The 18,424-nt window shown below is 40.3% G+C and overlaps 2 protein-coding genes across 2 annotated transcripts in view; one reads left to right on the top strand and one right to left on the bottom strand.

Annotated features, from left to right (window-relative positions):
- Nucleotides 1-351: 351 nt before the first annotated feature.
- rfc3 (replication factor C (activator 1) 3) lies at nt 352-5,516 on the bottom strand. The gene is made up of 9 exons (XM_085420789.1): nt 5,315-5,516; nt 3,611-3,748; nt 3,376-3,443; nt 3,133-3,230; nt 2,759-2,940; nt 2,511-2,647; nt 2,324-2,422; nt 2,170-2,239; nt 352-2,073 (listed from the first exon to the last, which is right to left on the bottom strand). Exons 1-9 carry the CDS (start codon nt 5,399-5,401, stop codon nt 1,882-1,884), a joined length of 1,071 nt encoding a protein of 356 aa, XP_085276915.1. The 5' UTR covers nt 5,402-5,516; the 3' UTR covers nt 352-1,881.
- A 4,822-nt stretch (nt 5,517-10,338) lies between these two features.
- Nucleotides 10,339-18,424, top strand: part of stard13a (StAR related lipid transfer domain containing 13a) — a 52,022-nt gene continuing 43,936 nt past the window's right edge. The window contains exons 1-2 of the mRNA XM_085420787.1: nt 10,339-11,079; nt 15,290-15,424. Coding sequence (XP_085276913.1) covers nt 10,354-11,079; nt 15,290-15,424 — 861 coding nt within the window. The 5' untranslated portion in view covers nt 10,339-10,353. The remainder of the gene's footprint in view (nt 11,080-15,289; nt 15,425-18,424) is intronic.

Genomic DNA, 18,424 nt, shown 5'->3' with positions numbered 1-18,424 from the left:
ATCTCTATTTTAGATAACCTTACGTCTCCAATACGTCTATTTGTTTTCATTGTATGGAGAGAGTGCAGAGGATTAACAAGTTCACAAATAATGGTCTGTCCAGGGTGACACATTCTTTCTCCAAGACGAGTACTAAATAAACAAAATTAAGCAAATGCTACAAGAACTAAGAAGTGGCTGAAAGAGAATCACAAATGAAGCTGCGCAGACATGTTAGAGTTGGGATCAAAGGTCTGACAGTCACAAAATTAATTTTGATTCGCAGGACACAAACCGCATTCATTCCACCTCTAAGTTACTTTGAGTTTAACAAGAAAGATTACAGGACAGTGAGCTTTTAAAAGACATGTAATTATTTATTTGGATACTTAACAAAAAGTGTAAATTAAGCTCTATAATTCAGCTTTTTTGTATTATTTGCATTAGTTTGGCCATTTTTGTTAGTGCAAGTGAATCTCTGTTTGTGTGTCCTGAAGTAATGTGGTTAGAGCCCACAGTTATATAATTACATACCTGCAGCACACATGCTTTGGCTCACCCTGGAAACATGTTGCATTACGCCCTTGTTCCAGCTGCCTTTACATACAGTACGTACAGCTGTGAAAAAGAAAGTTTTCACAGGAGTCTATGCAGGCCTGTGAAAAACCAAGTACACACTACACTCTAAGTGCACTTCCACAGGAATAAAGTAGGTTGCAAGAGTAACTCCTCTATAAAAGCAGAAATTTTGAGTTTGCTGCTCTGGAGCACTAAGCTGTGCGTTTACACGTGTACAGTTTTCCCAGGAGTGGCCTACAGCTCAGACTCATAGTCCTCAGTTAGCAGGTTAAATGTTAGAATTCATGACAATACAATTAAAAAAAGGCTGAACACATGCAGCGTCTTTGGAAGGACTGCCAGGAGAAAGCCTCTCTAAAAGGAACATGGCAGCACAGCTCAGATGCATCTGAACAAACCACAAGACTTCTGGAACAATTTTCTTTCGACAGGAAAAACAAAAATGCAGATGTTGGTCATGCTGCACAGCATTACTTTTAACAAAAGCCAATTAGCATATCAGCTCAAACACCTCATACCAACTAGTGGAGGGCTGATGATCTGGGCTCGTTTTGCAGCCACAGGACCGTGAAGTGGCCACAAACTCCTCTGTATGCCAAAGTATTCTGGTGAAATTAGGACAAGCAATAGGACAACGATCCCAAACACAGCAACAAATTTACAACAGAGAGGCTGAAAAAAGAAAATAAAGTGCTCCAATGACCCAAAGTCCACACTGAGGCCTGATGGAAATGGTGTGGAGGGACCTTCAGCGAGCTGTGCATACATGAATGAATGTATCACCCATCTGTAATTGTATTCACCCTAGTTTGGGCAATCTTGTTATCCATTTACTACAGGCTGACTCATCCTGAAATATGATGCGTTACATCCCCCTTTGCTCATACGTACCATGCATCAATATCTCGATTTCAGGTTTAAAAAAAAGGCTCAGTGTTTATGATAATCATTATAGATTTGGTCACATCCATACAGCATACAGATCAGAATATCTGTAATCAAAGCAATTTATTGTTTTGTTCAGTACAATGTGAATCCCCCCTCCCGGGGTGGTCATCACACCACCCCTATTAGTAGTTTACACGACTACACAGAGAGATCAAAGTTTACTAACAGCGTTTAGCGCTGAGGGTTTTGGGCAACTACGCATAAAGCCAGAAACTGTAAGACTTATTGTGGAGTAAACTGTGTCAGCATCACCACAATGCCTAAAAAGAACAGAAGCCTGTCTCAAGTCCAGTGAAAGTTGTGGAGGCAACAAAGAAACGCAGCTGTTAAACTCCTGACCAGAAAAATATCGGTCTATTTAAAGTCCACTTAAAGTCAAAACATCATCGCATCCAGACCATCTTCCATGAACTTCTTGTAGATGGCCATGAACTTGGCAGTGAACGCCTCCAGGTGGTAGATGGCTTTGCTCCCCAGCTGTAGTCTGTGCTCATAGTAGGCTGCAATGTGAGCCACCTCCGTCTTCAGCTGCCCATCACAGTTATTAAGCAACTCTTTCACGAGACACTGTTAGAGGAATGAACAAGGACACTTTTACAGCCTCTTCATTAAAGACAACCACAAACTGCACTTTCACAGGAGATAACGTGAAGTAAACGATACCTTCATGATAATCTCAGGAGGGATGCAGTGGGTCAGGAGCTCATACAGTCTGGCTCGGACCTCCAACAACCTGGAACAAACACGGGTGGGAATTTTCATCAAAGTATCTCCACAAGTTTGATCTCTAACAGAACCAAATCTCTGTCACATGTACCTTTGAGGACTCTGCTGGCTGACGATGGCATTAGCCGTTTCTCTAAGATAAACCTCCCAGTCTGTCTCCGGGACGTCTTGGTCCACTGAGAATGGATACCTGTGAATAATAAGATATGCTAAATAAGTATGTGTTTAGGTTTAATTCCAACATAAGAAAGAAAATAGTAAGTTTTGCCACAACTTACTGCTGCACTCGGCAGGCTTCGCACATCAAAAGCGCTTTACGGAGGTTGCGACCAGATTTCTCGCCGATTTGCTTGGCCAGCTCAGGCGGGAGGACGAGACCCTCCTTTTTACAGACGGACGTAAGAATATTACAAACCTTAAAAAACAAGAATACAGCAGAGAAAAAGTTACTTTAATGAACAAAAACACAAGTTCCAAATAATGTAGATTAGTAAGAGCACGCCAAAAGACACCAAATTCGTCTCACCTCTTCTGTGCTCGGCAGAGGAACTCTAATCGCCAGACAACGGCTCCTAATTGGCCCGATGACTTTGGATGTAGAGGTGGAGCAGAGGATGAGTCTGCAGGTGGCCATGTACTTTTCCATCGTCCGACGCAAAGCGTGCTGGGCATCCTTCGTCAGTCTGTCCACCTCTGTTAGCAACACCACTGAGAAAAAGAAAAAGATAAGGGTGCCAATTGCTAAATAAGTGACAGGTAGATGCTGTGACTTCACAGAGCTAAATGGTAAATAGGTGAAATGAGTTCACAGATAAAACATAATCCCGCAAGTCTACATTTTTACTCTTAACGGTTAAGTCTTCATACATTTGACTACAGGCTAAATTAGCACACTTCTACCTTTGAAGTCTCTCTGTGTGCTCGACTGGATTTGCTGAGACTGTGCCACAGTTTTGATCAGCTCTTGAATCACCACGCGGTCCTGGTTCCCCGCATCACTGTACAGCACAGAACAGAAATACAATAAACAAACATTAAAGCTGAAGCAAAAAGGCCTTTTATAGCAACTATAGTTGTCACATGTACTGGAGGGAAAAAGTAAAGATACAGGAGTGCAACTATCAAGTAAGAAAATCTCCTCACCTTGGATTTACTTCCAAGTGATAGTTGCTGGCTATGGTGTTAATCTCAATTTTCTTCTTTGAGGGAGCCTGCAGACAAAAACCACAAACTGGGAAATCAACTAAATCTTTAAGTTGTAAGTCTAAAAAGTTGAAGATTGATCAGAGATGTGACTCTAAATACAGCATGTGAAAGGTGTATTTTACAGAAGTTATTCGCTTGGGGAGAGTGATTGTTTAATTATTTTCCCTCTTACCACAATGGTCTGGTGCTCAATGCGAAGCTTTTCCACCCCAGGACCGTAGAGCTCCCTCAGCAGACACATGATGCGAGTCTTCTTGCCTGCACCTGATGGACCGTACACCAACAAGTGTGGGAAGTCACCACCCTGAACCTGAAACATTAACACAAAATTTGTAGTTTTTCTTTCTTTTTTCCTTGTGTTTGAAGTTTTTTTTTCTAAAGAATCAGACATTATATCTTTGCTTTTAAATATTACCAACATTGCGTTATGTTGCCAATGAGAGCAACACTGCTCTGCATGCAAAGAAAATGTAACAACTGTTATTAAACTTTACTTTTCATTATCTACAGTATATTATATACCTTTTTATATTACTTTTTCTTAGCTGTTCTTGTTCAGGAGTTTACGTCAACTCATGAATTATCAAGGTCATGTCATGGTTATTTTGGGATTTTGTTTCTCCAGCGTAAAAACGTTGTGCAGTATACATCTTAAATGACCAAAACACAAGACAACAACCCAAAAAACAAGAATTGGGTGAACAAGTTTAAATTTATTTTATTGATGGTGCTGAAGGTTAACTTCAGACCTATTAACTTCTCATTAGTTATCACAGTCGACTACAACTGGTAGTTTCTCTTTGCCAGCATAGAAAGGATTTGTTTGACAGCACTCATTGGACTGACCAATACTCAGAACAATGTAAAATGCCAAAGTCAGTAATTGAAGATGTGCCAGTGGTAGCGGTACACTGCACAGAGTGGATGGAATAATGGAGAAGGGGGACTACATCCAAAATCTAGATGGTTGAAACTTGGACAAAATTGGGTGCTGTAACAGGACAATCATCCTAAAAATAAACCAAAGCTGGTTTGGAAAAGCAGGCTAAACTACTAAAAGCTCCTGGCTAAACTGAACCCTTTTGTGGACTATGCTTAAAAGCCGGGTCCATGCTAGAAATCAACCAATTTAAATGAACTCTTCAGAGATGAGAGAAAATCTAAAATAAATTCAAACTTTTACAACCAATTATTTTTAAAGTCATAAAAGATATGCACCATGCAATCATTCCAACTTGGAAGAACAATAGTTTGGATGGATGGATAGATGGATGGAATGATTAAAAGCTCAATATTACCATTACACTCATGACCAAGACGTCAGTGGATTAAATTTTCTCACCAAAACTGTATGTTTTTGAAAACACCATTTTCAAGCATTCACATGAATGGAATAAGAAACACAAAAAGTATGAATAGTACCTCCTAAACGATGAACATATGTGAACAAGCACTTCAAAAACACAAGTTGTGTGTGCACAATACTCTGTCTAGGAAAGGATGGTGTGTGTGATGTGTATACAGAAAGTGTGAGAGGATGAGATCATCTTTAAGCGGATGTGAAGCCTTATTAAAATGGCATTTGCTCCATCAGATATAGGGATCTGTTTTCCCTCTTGGTCAATACTGTGAGGTTCTGGCTCCATTATAGTGTCAAAGTGGAACAAGTTGCACATAGCTAGTAACGTCCAAGATAGCATGAACGGGGTTGTTTTACAAGCTGTACACAAAAACCTCTTAACCAGCTCAGTAAATCCCCCCACAATTGTCTTGCAAAGCTAAACTTGTCGATCATGCCTGCTCACATGCAGCATTATTTACGACGCTACCGCCAATCTGAATAAACAGCCATCATGGAGGAGCTTATTTCTCTTACCAGGTTTTTGAGCTGCGCCGCCTGCTCTTTATGAAAGTCCAGTTTCCCGAGGGACGACGGACGATATTTGTCCACCCACAAACTCATTCTGCTATGGATTCAGTAAAACGTTACAGTCGTCCGTGTTGACAGCAGACACACTCTCCGCTTGCTAATCTCCCGCGAAATGTTATTCACACAGCAACCCGCGCGACTGGTTCCTGCTCGGCTACGGAGAGACGGAGAGGACAAATCTGCTACAGGCGCGTAGGTAAACCGGAATTTTCATTGCGCAAAAAAACAAAAACAAAACAGATATTTTTTTTTTATATAGGACTCAGTAAAATAACGTAACTCAGTAATTCAATAATCTGTGAATGCGCTAAAATGTGATTTTTTTATTCCCTCCACATTCTAAAATACACTTTATATGTGATTTATTTAGCTTTTTAGCTACTACTATTGAGAGTTCTGTGGAGTCACACATTCGCAGTCAGCACATTTGTCTTTAAAACTGTGTAATTCCTCTAAACAGGCGATACCAAATGACCTTTGCTTGTGCCACTCATGCGTGACATCTCTCGTGTCCAGGTGCAAACGGACATTCATGTCATCGTCTTTACAGCAGATGACATGCCTTACTGGGTGGAAGCGATATAAAGGATTTGTTCATGGAAAACAGACTAATATCACAGAGGAATGTGAGACAGTTAATCCCATGCTGCAAAAACAAAGCTGTCATTTGACAATGAAAAGGTATGAGTGCGTAGTTTTTAGTTTTGGGGATTTTTTTCTAGAGGAGCTGACCTTACTGTACAATTATTTGCGTTTTCTATCTCTGTGATCATTATTTGGTCAGAGCACCTTTTTCTTTAACCCACGACTCTGGTTTTGCATCATTCATAAAAGTGAAAAAGTAAAAAAAGAAAAGAAAGAAAAGCAGAAGAAAATATACACTATATATACTTTAGTAGGCAAGCATTGTACTGGGTTTGGATCCCTTTTGCTTTCAGAACTGTCTTTGTTCTTTGTGATATGGGTCCATATGTTAACATTGGTAACATATCAGAGATGCCTCTGGAGGTCATTTGAGTACAGACAGTTTTTTTTAATGCTCAAGAAACCAGTTTGAGATGATTTGAGCTTTGTGACATGGTGTGTTATCCAGCTGGAAGCAGCCATCAGAAGATACATATGCTATGATCATAAAGGGATGGACATGATCAGTAGTCTGTAGCATTTAAACCATGCTCAGCTGGTACTAAGGGACCTAAAGTGTGCCAAGAAAATACCCTTGACACCGTTACACCACCAGCAGCAGCCTGAGCTGCTTATACAAGGCAGGGTGGATCCATGGTTTCATGTTATTTACACCAAAATCTGACCCTACTAGCAAAAATCAAAACTTATGAGACACCAGGTGACAGTTTTCCAAACTTTTGTCCAATTTTGATGAACCTGTGTTAAAATTAACCTCAGTTTCATGTTCTTAGCTGCTGCTGTAGCTTCAGGATTTGTCTTGTTATGTATTCAGAAATGCTACTCCACACAGCTTGATTCTAATGATTTTATTGAGTACTGTTACCCTCCTATCAGTTCAATGCAGTCTAGCCTTTTCACCCTGAGAACTGCTGCTCACCAGATGTTTTCTCTTTTTCAGGGCATTTGTTTTTATGAATGCTAGAGATGGTTGTTTGGGAAAATCCCTGTAGATCAGCATTTTCTTAAATACTCAGAGCAGCCTGTCTGTCAAAATCACCTCTCTTCCCCATTCTGATGCTCAGTTTGACCTCCAGCAGGTCGTCTGGACCATGTCTACTCAGTGAGCTGCTACCATGTGACTGGCCGATATAAATGAACAATAAATGCATGCTTTGAGTGTACGCTCAGGCTCACATCCACAGAACAGAAGCGTGTTTCTCTATGAGTCATTATATTTCCCTCCTTTATCAGAAGAACAGGTTCAGAATTTTAATACCTTGTTTTCTGCAACAACAGAGTTCAAAAGGTCGTTTTTCTTCTCTGATCTGACTGAATGTTTGCTGTCAAAATGAGGATTTATTCTCTTTTGCATTTCAAACAGTATATACATTCAACACTGTCAAGATAAAGCAGTTATTTCTTTCTGCAGCTACTCCTCATAAATGTTTGGTGTGACCCCTCCGTGGAATTGATTTGTACACTTAAAATACCAGAAACATGTTTTTTTTCCCTCTAAACATTCAAACTTTACCCATCAAACATGACCTTGATGTCTGTTTTTCTCCATTTTGTTTTTATTCTTTTCTTTTTACTCTGCTCAACCTGATCCAGGCGACTATACCTTTTTTTTCACAGGAATGCTACACGAAGCGTGTCTCAGCAGGTTAGCGTAGCTTGTATTGAAATACGTGCATGTTTTATTAATAGACTGGAGATAAATCATCACAGCACAGTGGAGCTGTGAAACATCTGGGGAAGGTTTATCAAGATTCTTCAAACAGGATCGCTCTCATGAATGTGAAATTCTTCAAAACAGTAAAACATTAATCGCGATCGTCACAATTTAAAGTAAATGTTAATCTCAACATTTAAATAAGTCACGATGTTCCTGATGAACCAAAGATTTGGATGTGAAACTTTGAAGTTATTCTGATTAGGATTTTATTACATTGCTGATGCCTAATGTAACGGCTTAAGTAATTAAGTAATACCCTGAGAAGTTGATGTCACAGTAAGCAAAGAGACTTCTACGGTCTTCCCCCTTGTCCGGACCTCTTCTCCCAAAAAACGGGCCTCAACAGGCGGGATCATTTTCAAGGTTAACATACAAATAGCAGAGCTTCACCCCAGACCACAGAGGTTCCCTCCAAAATGGGAAAATCTGTGTTTTCAAACAATCCTGAAAACTTTTCAGTCCATCCACTTCTCTGTAAATATCACAGGTCTTTCAGTTGTTGATGAAAGCGCACAGGCTGTTAGAAATAGTCTGGAAGGCGAGATATTTACAGAAGATAAGAAGAGTTTGAAGCATTACCTCATGTGCTGTTGAGGAATCTGCTTCTGAGGTGAAAAATCTTTTGCTCTGGGCCATATTGTATAGCAATGAGTGAACAGAGGAGGGAGGGAGTCTGGTTTGTCTTCGTGCAGATATTTAATCTGCTCGATCGACCAACAAAAAGATTTGATTTCCTTTGTCTGGAGTGAATCATTTACCCTTTTTTTCTTTTTTTTGCCTTGCACAAACTTTCATTCACATGAAAAATAATAAATAACAGCCGCACTTCAGACAGGCACGCTTACACAAATAATCTAAACACCTGCCCGTGGAGCTCTCTATGTGTTCTCGGTGAGGTAATGTAGGAGGGAAAAGCATTCCTCAGCCCTTCTTTCACTCTCCTCCCCTCTCAGCATTTCACGTCTTTCCCCACATAAACTTAGTCGGTTTCACGCTGTATAAACGCACAGGTCACTTTGTTAGATCTGCTACCCCCTGATCTTCAGCCTGCTCTGAGGAAAGACTTCCTGGGTGACACAACCTTTGTGCTAAAATGTCTGGTATGTTGTAAATATGAGTCTGTGTTTGTTTACAATGCAGCGTGCTTTCATTTATGTGTGTGCGTTTTTTAAGAAGTAGGTCAGAATCCCAAATTCTCTCATATTCTGTCAGTTAGAGAGGATTGAAATGATGTTGATGATGTTTCACATCTCAGCTAACATGTGGGAAAGAGTGACATTTGCGACATTGCTGTATTAATCCTCTATGTTGGAAAGGATTTTTGCATGTAAATACTCTCTGTGCTCTACAGTGAATAAGTATTTCTATGTAATTTGAGGGTTAAACATGAGTGTGTCTGTGTGTGTGTGTCTGAAAGGCAACGAAAACATTGAGAACCAGGGTAGGAAAGGGTGTGTTGGCTCCAGACAAAAATAGCTATGTTGCAGGAAAAAACAATGCGTTTGAGAAAAATGCGAGAAAAGAAAAATAATGAAAATGTCAGAGTTACAGAGGAATCAGCCAACAATCACATTCATGATGTGACTGATATGAGTCACATAATTTCACTAAAAATGGAAAAATATTTTTCTACATATTAAAGTAATCTTGTAAAAGCACACTGCCGCTGAGCTATTTTAATTCATTTTAAGTGTCCTGTATGCAGTGTTGAATCGACAGCAGATTTTAATGGAGCACTAACCTTTGCTCGTTACCCCGAGAGTTATTCATTAAAACAAAACTAATGAATTCACAGAATGGGCCTCTGAAAACTGCCCAAGCAGCAGTTTCATGAGCGCTTCACGTAAGTTCCTCTACATCCATTTACAAAACAAATAGCTCTCTGTTACACATTCATATATATTTTTCGTCCCGCGTACATGTGAACATCGATCAGTTTACCCAAATATGCACACTCTGTTTCACCTGAGGAACACTGGAGGAGCTTTATCTTTGTAGGAGAATGATTTATACTCAAATCATGTGTTTTTTTAATCTATCTGTTTTATTTTAAAACTGCATGTGGCGATGCGGTGGTTGGTACTGTTGCCTTAAAGCAAGAGGGCTCCTGGTTTGACCCTGCTGGCTCATGAAATAATTGGCAGAAAATTCAAATGTTTTGACAACTGAGTGCTTATTGAACCGTCTGACAGTCAAAAAATATTGATTAATTTGCATATATGAGTATGAATTTGTATATTATGTGCTACATCCTTCATGTTTTGGAATTTATGTATAAAGGGGTTATTGAATGGATGGATTTTTAAATGTATTCTTGATTAACCGATTTCTGTTTTTCTTTCCTCTTCTCTATAACTCAGGCATCAAAGAACTTTGGGCCATTTAAATTTGGTCCAAACTGTAAATATCATCCATGCGTACTTTCAGTTTATCAGCTGCAGCTGGTCCAGTTCAGCTCCTTACAGATGGTTCAGTAGAGATGTATGAAGGTCCATCAGCTGCATTGCCTGTGCTGGAATAGTCAAACAGGCATACTTACCATCAGGTTGTCGATCTTCTGTTGGGTGACCTTCAAGGTCGAGCTACTTTCCTGCCTCAAGCCTCCATCGGCCATCTAAGAAGCATGTCTGAGTCTGTTCCTTTGCTGCTTTGTGCTCTGGATCCTGTAACCAGTCATACCACAAAATGGAACGAGCTGAAAATGGACAAGAGCTCCCTGCATGATGCTCCTGTGTCTGATTTCAGACAGAATGGACATTGTGAATGCAGACAGAGTTCAGACATGTCTCCTGGAGCAGGTCAGGACATGGAGGTGTCATCCCTGGATCGCAGAGCAGCTGTTCATAGTGATTCTCAGATGGAGGCAGAGAATGTAAAAGACTGTGGAGCTAAAATACCTCAGCAGAAAGATGAGAGCCCTGCAGAGACCCCAACAGTCCTGGACAAATGTTGTCATAAACGTCTGCCTGCATCTATGAATACACCAGAGGACGTGCTAAGAGTAGTAAAACACCACCCAAGCGCCATTGTGTTCTGTGATTACGACTGTGGGACTGGCAATCAGGTCATCAACGAGAGCTCTGATGGCGGAGAGTCATCGTCATCCACTTCTAAAGAGGCGGAGGGCGAAGACGGTGATGATGATGACTTTCCTGCAACGTTACAATATAAGGAATTCCTGGTCAGCCGTCGTCGTAGAAACTTGAGCAGGAACAGGAAGTGCTTAAGGAGGAGACAGGATGCCCAGCCTAACAGCACACCATTTGACTGGCAAAAACTCAACAAGGGCAAACCTGGGTTCACAGGTAGCCAGGAGGAGGAGGACACATGGGAGAAGAATGGAAAACAGGTAAGGAAAATAAGAGGGGGGCTTGGGCAATAATAAAAAACAAAGAAGTCTTGTTCACTTAGTAAAACAGCCAGAGAAAGCACTTGAAAAGCCTTTATCCTGTGTTAAATTGCACTGCGGAAAGCCTGATCCTTTTTCCACAGCAGAGAGGGATCCGGTCATAGCAGGAAAAGCACAAGTTTTACTCGTGAAATTAACAACTGCTCCATTCAAGTATTCAAGTGAGCCAAGGCAGCCTGGACTGTAACGCCAATTTTAGCCACAATTAATCTTATTATGTCGCCCCTCTAGTTTCCTAAAGAGACCTGCCAGAATGCCTGCAGCTAAAATCTTTTTTTGCAACTGTGATCCCTACAGGCGCCACCAGAGGGCAGCAACGTCAAAACATTTCGAACTTGATTTCATTTGAGGGCCAGGAGTGAATTTCCTAAATAGGAATACTTTCATATCATCTTTGAGGAAAATATTCATTGCATTCGTGTGCTGCGTGCACAGCAAGTTGTCATGTGCTGATCCAGTGCTGTATTTAGGCTATAGATGCAGGGCAGCAGGGGGTCTGCACAATGTATTTGAATTTTTTAAAGTAGCCTGTTTTGTTCTTTCTTTTTATTAAATGCATAAAACTTAAAAAAAAAAAAAAAAAAGCTTCCATTTTTGTGTGCTACTAAATCTTTGCATTATTTCTTCAATTCAATTAAAAAAAAAGAGAGTCTAAGTAAATAGGAATCTTTCAGCAGGTTCCCCCCTGTTAGAAATTCCTCCCATATTTCCCTTGGCCTGGCCTGGCCTGGTCTGGCCCAGCATCTCCAATCCTCCCAGCATGCAACACACCAGCAGGCTTCCCGTAGTGTGACAGTGCCCCTGACTGTGTTCTCACACCTGTCAGAGCAGCCCTCAGCTGCTGGCACGTTTCCACAACAGTCCTCTGGTTTGCTGTACGCAGCTTTCCCGCCTTGGCCTGAAATAAAAGGATTATGACCAAGTAGCTTTTCAAGTTACTTATTGACAGACTGAGGCCGGGGCTCATTTGAATACCTGTTTAATTGAAGGGAACCCCACTGCTGTTTCACACATTCCTGGAATATTTTGGCCTGAGCAGTTTGGACACATCCCCCGAATGTGGACGACATTTTTGCCAAATTAAATGTTTAAAAGCAAGTAATTAAACTTTGCTTGGAATAAAATGTGTCTTGCAGGCTTGGTGATAATTATTCTGCCTTATTAATAGCTCAAATGTGAAGGTGTATTAATCGTTGCCACAGATTTGTCGTTAGTCTCTGGCAGCCTGCTGTCATGCCCCGAAACTTGAGAAAAATAAATCTGTGTTTTTACAGATAATGATATGACTTCACTTTCTTGAATTTGTGTCTGTGTGAGTATTATTTCGCCTGAGATAACCCTTAATATCTGTAGTTTTCTGAATTTGGATGAATATTGTAGAATTACTTTGCACCTCTACTACCAGTGCTTACAAATGTCAAAGTACACCTAATACTTAAGAAAGCAAAAGCATTATTGGAGACTTCCCATCTCTAATTCAAGTTACAATCTGGTTAATTGTGTTTGGGATAATGAAAGAAGATGAAGTACTATAAGGGAATTACAGTTAGGCCAGCTAGTACTTTACCCTTTGTCTGGGCTGACATTTAGACCAAGTCTAGATACCCTTTAAAGAGTATTGGACAAGACTTAAGCCATGTTTTTATTAGGTCCACTTACAAGATAATATTCAGCTGCGTGAAGTAAAAAGAGAAAATAGTATTTGCTATTTGATTTCATTTATTAAGGGGGAAAAGCTACCCAAAGCTATCTGGCCATTTTGTAAAAAAGTAGTTACTGTTTGTGTCATTTTTGGCATCAAGAGCTGAAATGTTAAAACTGTTTGTCATAAGTGGAAATGAGTCTTTCACATCACTGTGGGGGAATTTTAACCCACTCTTCTTTGCAGAATTGTTTTATTTCATCCACATTAGAGGGTTTTCCAGCATGAATGACCAGTTTAAGCTCATAGCAAAGCACCTCAACTAACATGACTCCAGACCTGTATGAGGCCACCCCATAAACATTCATTTTAGATTTTTTTTGAGCCATTCAGATGTGGACTTGCTGGTGTGTTTTGGATTATTGTCCTGCTTCAGAACTGGAGTGTGCTTCAGCTTGAAGACACAAACTAATGCTCTCTACTAATGTTAGAGAGGAGAATTCATGGATCCAACAATTGCAGGAAGTCTTCCATGTCCAGCAAAGCAGCCCCAGACCATCACACTACATTACCATGTTGGACTGCTGGTGTGATGCTGTGTTAGTTTATGCAGATGTCACAGGACACAAACCCTCCAAAAGTTTGAGGTTTGTCTCATCAGTCGACAGAATATTTTCTCAAAAGTCTTGGGGATCATTGAGATGTTTTTTTGGCAAATGTGAAATGAGTCTTCTAACCAGTCCCAGTCTTTTGACTTGTGTCTATGTTGACATTCAACATTATTGTTGAATTGTGACCTCTGACTTTAACTGAGGCAAGTGAGGCCTGCAGTTCTTTAAATCTTCTTCTGGGTTCTCTCACGACTTCCTGGATGAGTCGTCAGTGTCCTGTTGGAGTAATTTTGGCAGGTCAGCCACTCCTGGGAAGGTGTTCCAAGTTTCCTCTATTTGTGGTTAATGGCTCACTGTGGTTGAGTGGATACCCAAAGCCTTTGAAGTGTCTCTGTAACCCTTATCAAACTGACAGATGTCGACTTTGTTTCTCAGCTGTTTCTTTAGATTGTGGCATGATGTGTTGATTTTTCTTTATCTGTTAGTCTACCTCACATTGTCAGACGGGGTCTATTTAAGTGATTCCTTGATTCAGCAGGTCTGGAAGTAATCGGGCTTGGGTGCGTCTACTGAAATCGAACTCAGCTTGCCAAAAAAAATGTGGTTAATCAGAGTTAAATTATGATTTAACAAGAGGGCGCAAGGGTGTGATAACCCTTAATAAATTAAATCATCATTTTGTATTTCCTTGGGTTACTTTGTCTGATATAAAAATTTGTTTGATGATCTAAAACATGTAAGTACAACAGGCAAACAGACTGTATATGAAAGTATTTATCAATGATAAAGCTGCAGGAAAAAAACTATATCAAAATAACAGGCATCTTAGCCTCTCCATATAATGAAAAGGTCTTTTAGCAAATATGTCAGGATGCATTAAAAGCTCTATCTTCTCTGATCCCTCAGAGAGAAGTATATTAACATTTCATGAGCTTTGAGAGCACTCTGTCTGTGCTTGTGTATGCTATGGTGTGCATTTGTGTTCGTGTTGGCACATTTACATTCACATGCTTGTGTCTGCAGTCACTCGTGCCATTGAAAAGCCTCCACTAGATGTGTTCTCCCGTCACTCTGTCACCCACAGTGAGGGTAAAAATAGCACCCCGGTGATAGAAACCCTTCTGTGTTCCCGTGTGTGGAATCTGGAGATGTGGGGGCCGTAACGTGCAGGAAATGACTTTGCTGCCAAAGCCCTTATTGCTGATATTTTTCAAACTGGTCAACATGATGGCTTTGGGAAAGGGAGTGGACAGAAGGGTGTGTTTGTGTCCGTAAGTGGGTGGGTGAGCGCATGCTTGTGTATAGCTATGCATGTGTGTGTGTGAGTGAGGGGGCTGTTTTTGGATTTCAAGCTCCTCAAAGGGGCCCTATGTGCTACTATCAGCCCCTGGGACTCTGGGGTTGGCAGCAGAGCCCCGAACAAAGCAGTTTGTTCATTTCCTGGAAGGCGAGTGAACAAGTGTCTCAGTCAGAGCCCGTGACCAATGGGTGTAGAAGGAAAGCGAGGGAAATTGAGGGTGTAGTGCATGACTATTGGTCTGGAGAGATACTACACATTTACATAACATGCAGTGCTGCTGTGATATGAAGCAAAGCTTACTCCTTACAGGCGACAGTCTTTGACATTGACTTGACAAAAATGTATCTGCTCTACAAAAATCACACTGAGACATGATTAGACTGCAAAGTCTACCCTTAGTTAGGCTGAAAAAGCCCAGTGTTCATCTCTAAGGAGCCCTATAGGGAGTGAAAGGTGGAGTAGAAGAATGAGGAAGAGGAGTATATGGTTTTAGGTTCAGCATACACGAAAGGCGTAGTGTAAGATTATCCCCAGAGCTTGTCCTTGAGAAATATTTTCCTGCATTTGTTTTTTTTGTTTTTTTACCTATACGTTCAGGCTTCTGCGTATGACTCCATGACCCTGCTGATGAAAAAGTTGGACCACCTCAATGAGGGCATCCAAGAAGTCCAAGGCGCAATTTCCTCCTACTCAAATGAGGCCAGTGCTGATGAGGAGCAGCAGAGCACCACAGTGAGTCAAGTACAAGTAATGTTATGTTTATTCACATCAGGCTCTCAGAATGCTTTGAATGAATGAAGATTATACGTGGTGATTAAAAAGAAACTCACAGACTTAAAGCTGAAGGAACATAAAGGTGAAGTGAAGCATTTCTTAATACACATTCACATGTAGCAAGTACGCTGTGCATCACTTAGAGAAACTTAGACAGTGAGGCTTGTAAAATGTAGAAGTTCACTGATTTACGCAGGTTTTTTATGCACGCATTCAAGTTGAGATTGCAACTGAATGCATTCTGCTGATGAAGAGAAGACATTAAACCTGGAGAGATTCTCTGTTCGGGAGGTATTAAATGAGGGAATTTATCAATATTAAAACTACAGCATATGCAAAAGTCATGAGTCACCCCTCATTTCTATATGTTTTGCTTTGAAAATGGGAAACAGGTGATTTATTAAAAAGTGTGCATAGAAAAACAGAAATACAGTACATAAGGATAACTGTACAATTCTAACAAGTTTGAGAGTCAGTGTTTGTATGAACCATTATTCCTCAGTATAGGAAGACGTCTCTCAGGCAGCTTTCCTGTAATTTATTGCTTGTGTCTTCACGGATAGTTCTCCAGGATTCCTGAAGGGCATTCAAAGCTCTTTTCTGGACATTGGCTGCCTTTTTTTCTGTGGTATTTATTTATGGTGAATTAAAGTCTGAATGTTCCCGTGAGCCTAATTCCATCAATTTTTATCTCCAACACTACTGACTGAATTGCAGCCTGAGCCTCAGATGTCTGTAGACACTCACTGTTGTACATCTCTCCTGATCTTCATATGCATTATACATACAGTACATACTGGACATAACACATATTAAACATGCATGAAGTCAACAATTTGAGTCAAAATTCCACATTTGGGTTTATCACTACATATGACCGTAACATAATAGTGTGTTTTTGCAACAGGCTGCTAGTAATAGAGCGCCAGAAGATAAAATTTAAACTGAGTTTGGCGCTTTTTTTTTTTTACACTCGAATCAGTCACAGGTCATTGTTAAGTGGCTTAACAAACATTCAAGTATAAGAACTGAACTGAAAATGAGCAAAAAAAAAGGAAACGCAAGACCTTCAGAAAACCTGGAGCACTATTGCTCAAGACAAATGATATGATGATAAAGACGTCCTGCAGGGAAAAATATAAAGAAATGACATGTGGTTAAAGACTTTTTTGCACAATACTGTGGTATTCAGTGCAGTCACCAAGTCAAGAGGAAAGAGACGTTTTAACACCACAGTTGTTAGTTTTTGTAGCACAGTTTGTGCAGCGTGGTGACGGAGGCATCTTGTCTTGTTTTGGTTTCCTCCTCACAGACTGAACACATGTATGTGTTTACCAGTGATTTTTAATTATAAATGGATGAGTGTGAAGGCCATGAACGGTTATATCTCTCTCTCAGCCCTTTGTTGGACTGCCAATATCATCCAGGTTGGAAACTGCCTCTCACTCAAAGTCAGCGGGTAAATCAATGATAAAACTCAGTAATGACCACTCAAGACAAATTTGTTGTATCAGATAAGCTGATTTTTTTTTTTCACTGGTTGATTTGCTGCACAAAGTTTGAATTCTAAGTGAAATATTAAATTGAGTATTGTGTGGGCCACTGCTTTGGTTATAGCAAAAATGATTGCTTTTTAAACAAAGCTTTAGCAACATTTTACTGACTGCGTATATTCATCATCAACACAGAATGTACCATTCACACATGTTAGACAGGCCTCAGTTTTCTATCTCCTCCCCCCTGTTAAGCTACCCACCTTTCATTTAACAAGGCAGCATAGCTAAGAATATTAGTTTGGATGTTCTCCAAGCCTGTTGTTTTTCCATCATTAAGGCATTTCACAAATCAAACAGATCTTGACTCATTTGGCATCCACCTGGATAAAGCGCCGTGTCTCCAGAAAGCAGATTACAGGAGCTGAGCTCGTCATTTCGGCTCGCTGTTATTTTACAGGTGTATTTAACATAGTTTTTGGAAGAGGAACACGGTCTGCGGATGGCTGTGCTGCTCTGCTCTCACACAGCATTCCAGCTGCCTCATTACGCTTACCAAGTGTAAATCTGGTAACCTCAAAAGCTCTTTAACCAGCAGCACAGAACTTCAGGAATGTAATAAAATGGTGGTATTTAATCGCGCTAATCTCATCCAAACTGTCTGGAAACAGCAATAAAGCGCGTTTACAGTATCTCTCTGTTTTTAGCTTTATGTGCCACATTCTCTGTGGAGCACGTAAACACACTTTTATTTTCAGTGACAGCAGCATTTTGAATACAAGTGGTGAATTTAGCCGTCTTATGGTGGAAGAAGCACAGAATCTCTTTTATAGATTCACTAAACCCAATGACTTGCAATCTATTTCTTTCTTCTTCTTTTTTTATAGCAAAAAGGTCATCCTTGTTTTGGAGCACAACAGAGGTATTTATATGAGTTAAAAATATGCAATATCCAGCTAAATATCAAAGGTTCCTGGTATATACTGCCACGTTATTCCTCTAAACAACACTCTTCATCAGTCTTGCCTTTGATTTGGCCCAAAGTTTAAGGTCATGTGCTCAATATAGAAAAACTAGTGAGTTCAGTGCTCCAAATAATATTCTCTTTCATTCTTTCCTCAGACACTATCCTGCAATCATGAAGTACCCTACATGCTCATTATACTTTCCAGAATTGCATTAGCTATGTCGGTGTAAAAAGTTGTTATTTGTGTCCTTGCTTTTGTCATGATAGTCATAGAATCACAGCTCACATGGGTGATGGTCCCAGTCAAGCATTTGGATCCCGACTGCAATATCTCAACTATTAAATTGATCACTGTGACATTTTGATAGGGCGGTTAGGGATGTTGTTGGGTTCTCACATAGTCAACATGACTGAGTGACTTTCATCTAATGCAGCCATGAGGTTCATATTTATGCCTTTTAGTGAAATGAACGAATTACAGTGAATCTCAGGGCACAT

This window comes from Rhamphochromis longiceps, linkage group LG10, assembly GCF_057381845.1.
Source record: "Rhamphochromis longiceps isolate RC_006_pf linkage group LG10, R_longiceps_female_GT1.1, whole genome shotgun sequence".
Taxonomy (NCBI): domain Eukaryota; kingdom Metazoa; phylum Chordata; class Actinopteri; order Cichliformes; family Cichlidae; genus Rhamphochromis; species Rhamphochromis longiceps.
This window is presented reverse-complemented; position numbering and strand designations above follow the sequence as displayed.

Excerpts from the sequence above, each read along its gene's own strand:
- rfc3 (XM_085420789.1), bottom strand. The coding sequence starts at position 5,401 with ATGAGTTTGTGGGTGGACAAATATCGTCCGTCGTCCCTCGGGAAACTG. Across the intron at positions 3,231-3,375 it reads CACTTGGAAGTAAATCCAAG|TGATGCGGGGAACCAGGACC; the intron begins GTGAGGAGATTT and ends TGTGCTGTACAG. Across the intron at positions 2,240-2,323 it reads AGCCAGCAGAGTCCTCAAAG|GTTGTTGGAGGTCCGAGCCA; the intron begins GTACATGTGACA and ends TGTTTGTTCCAG.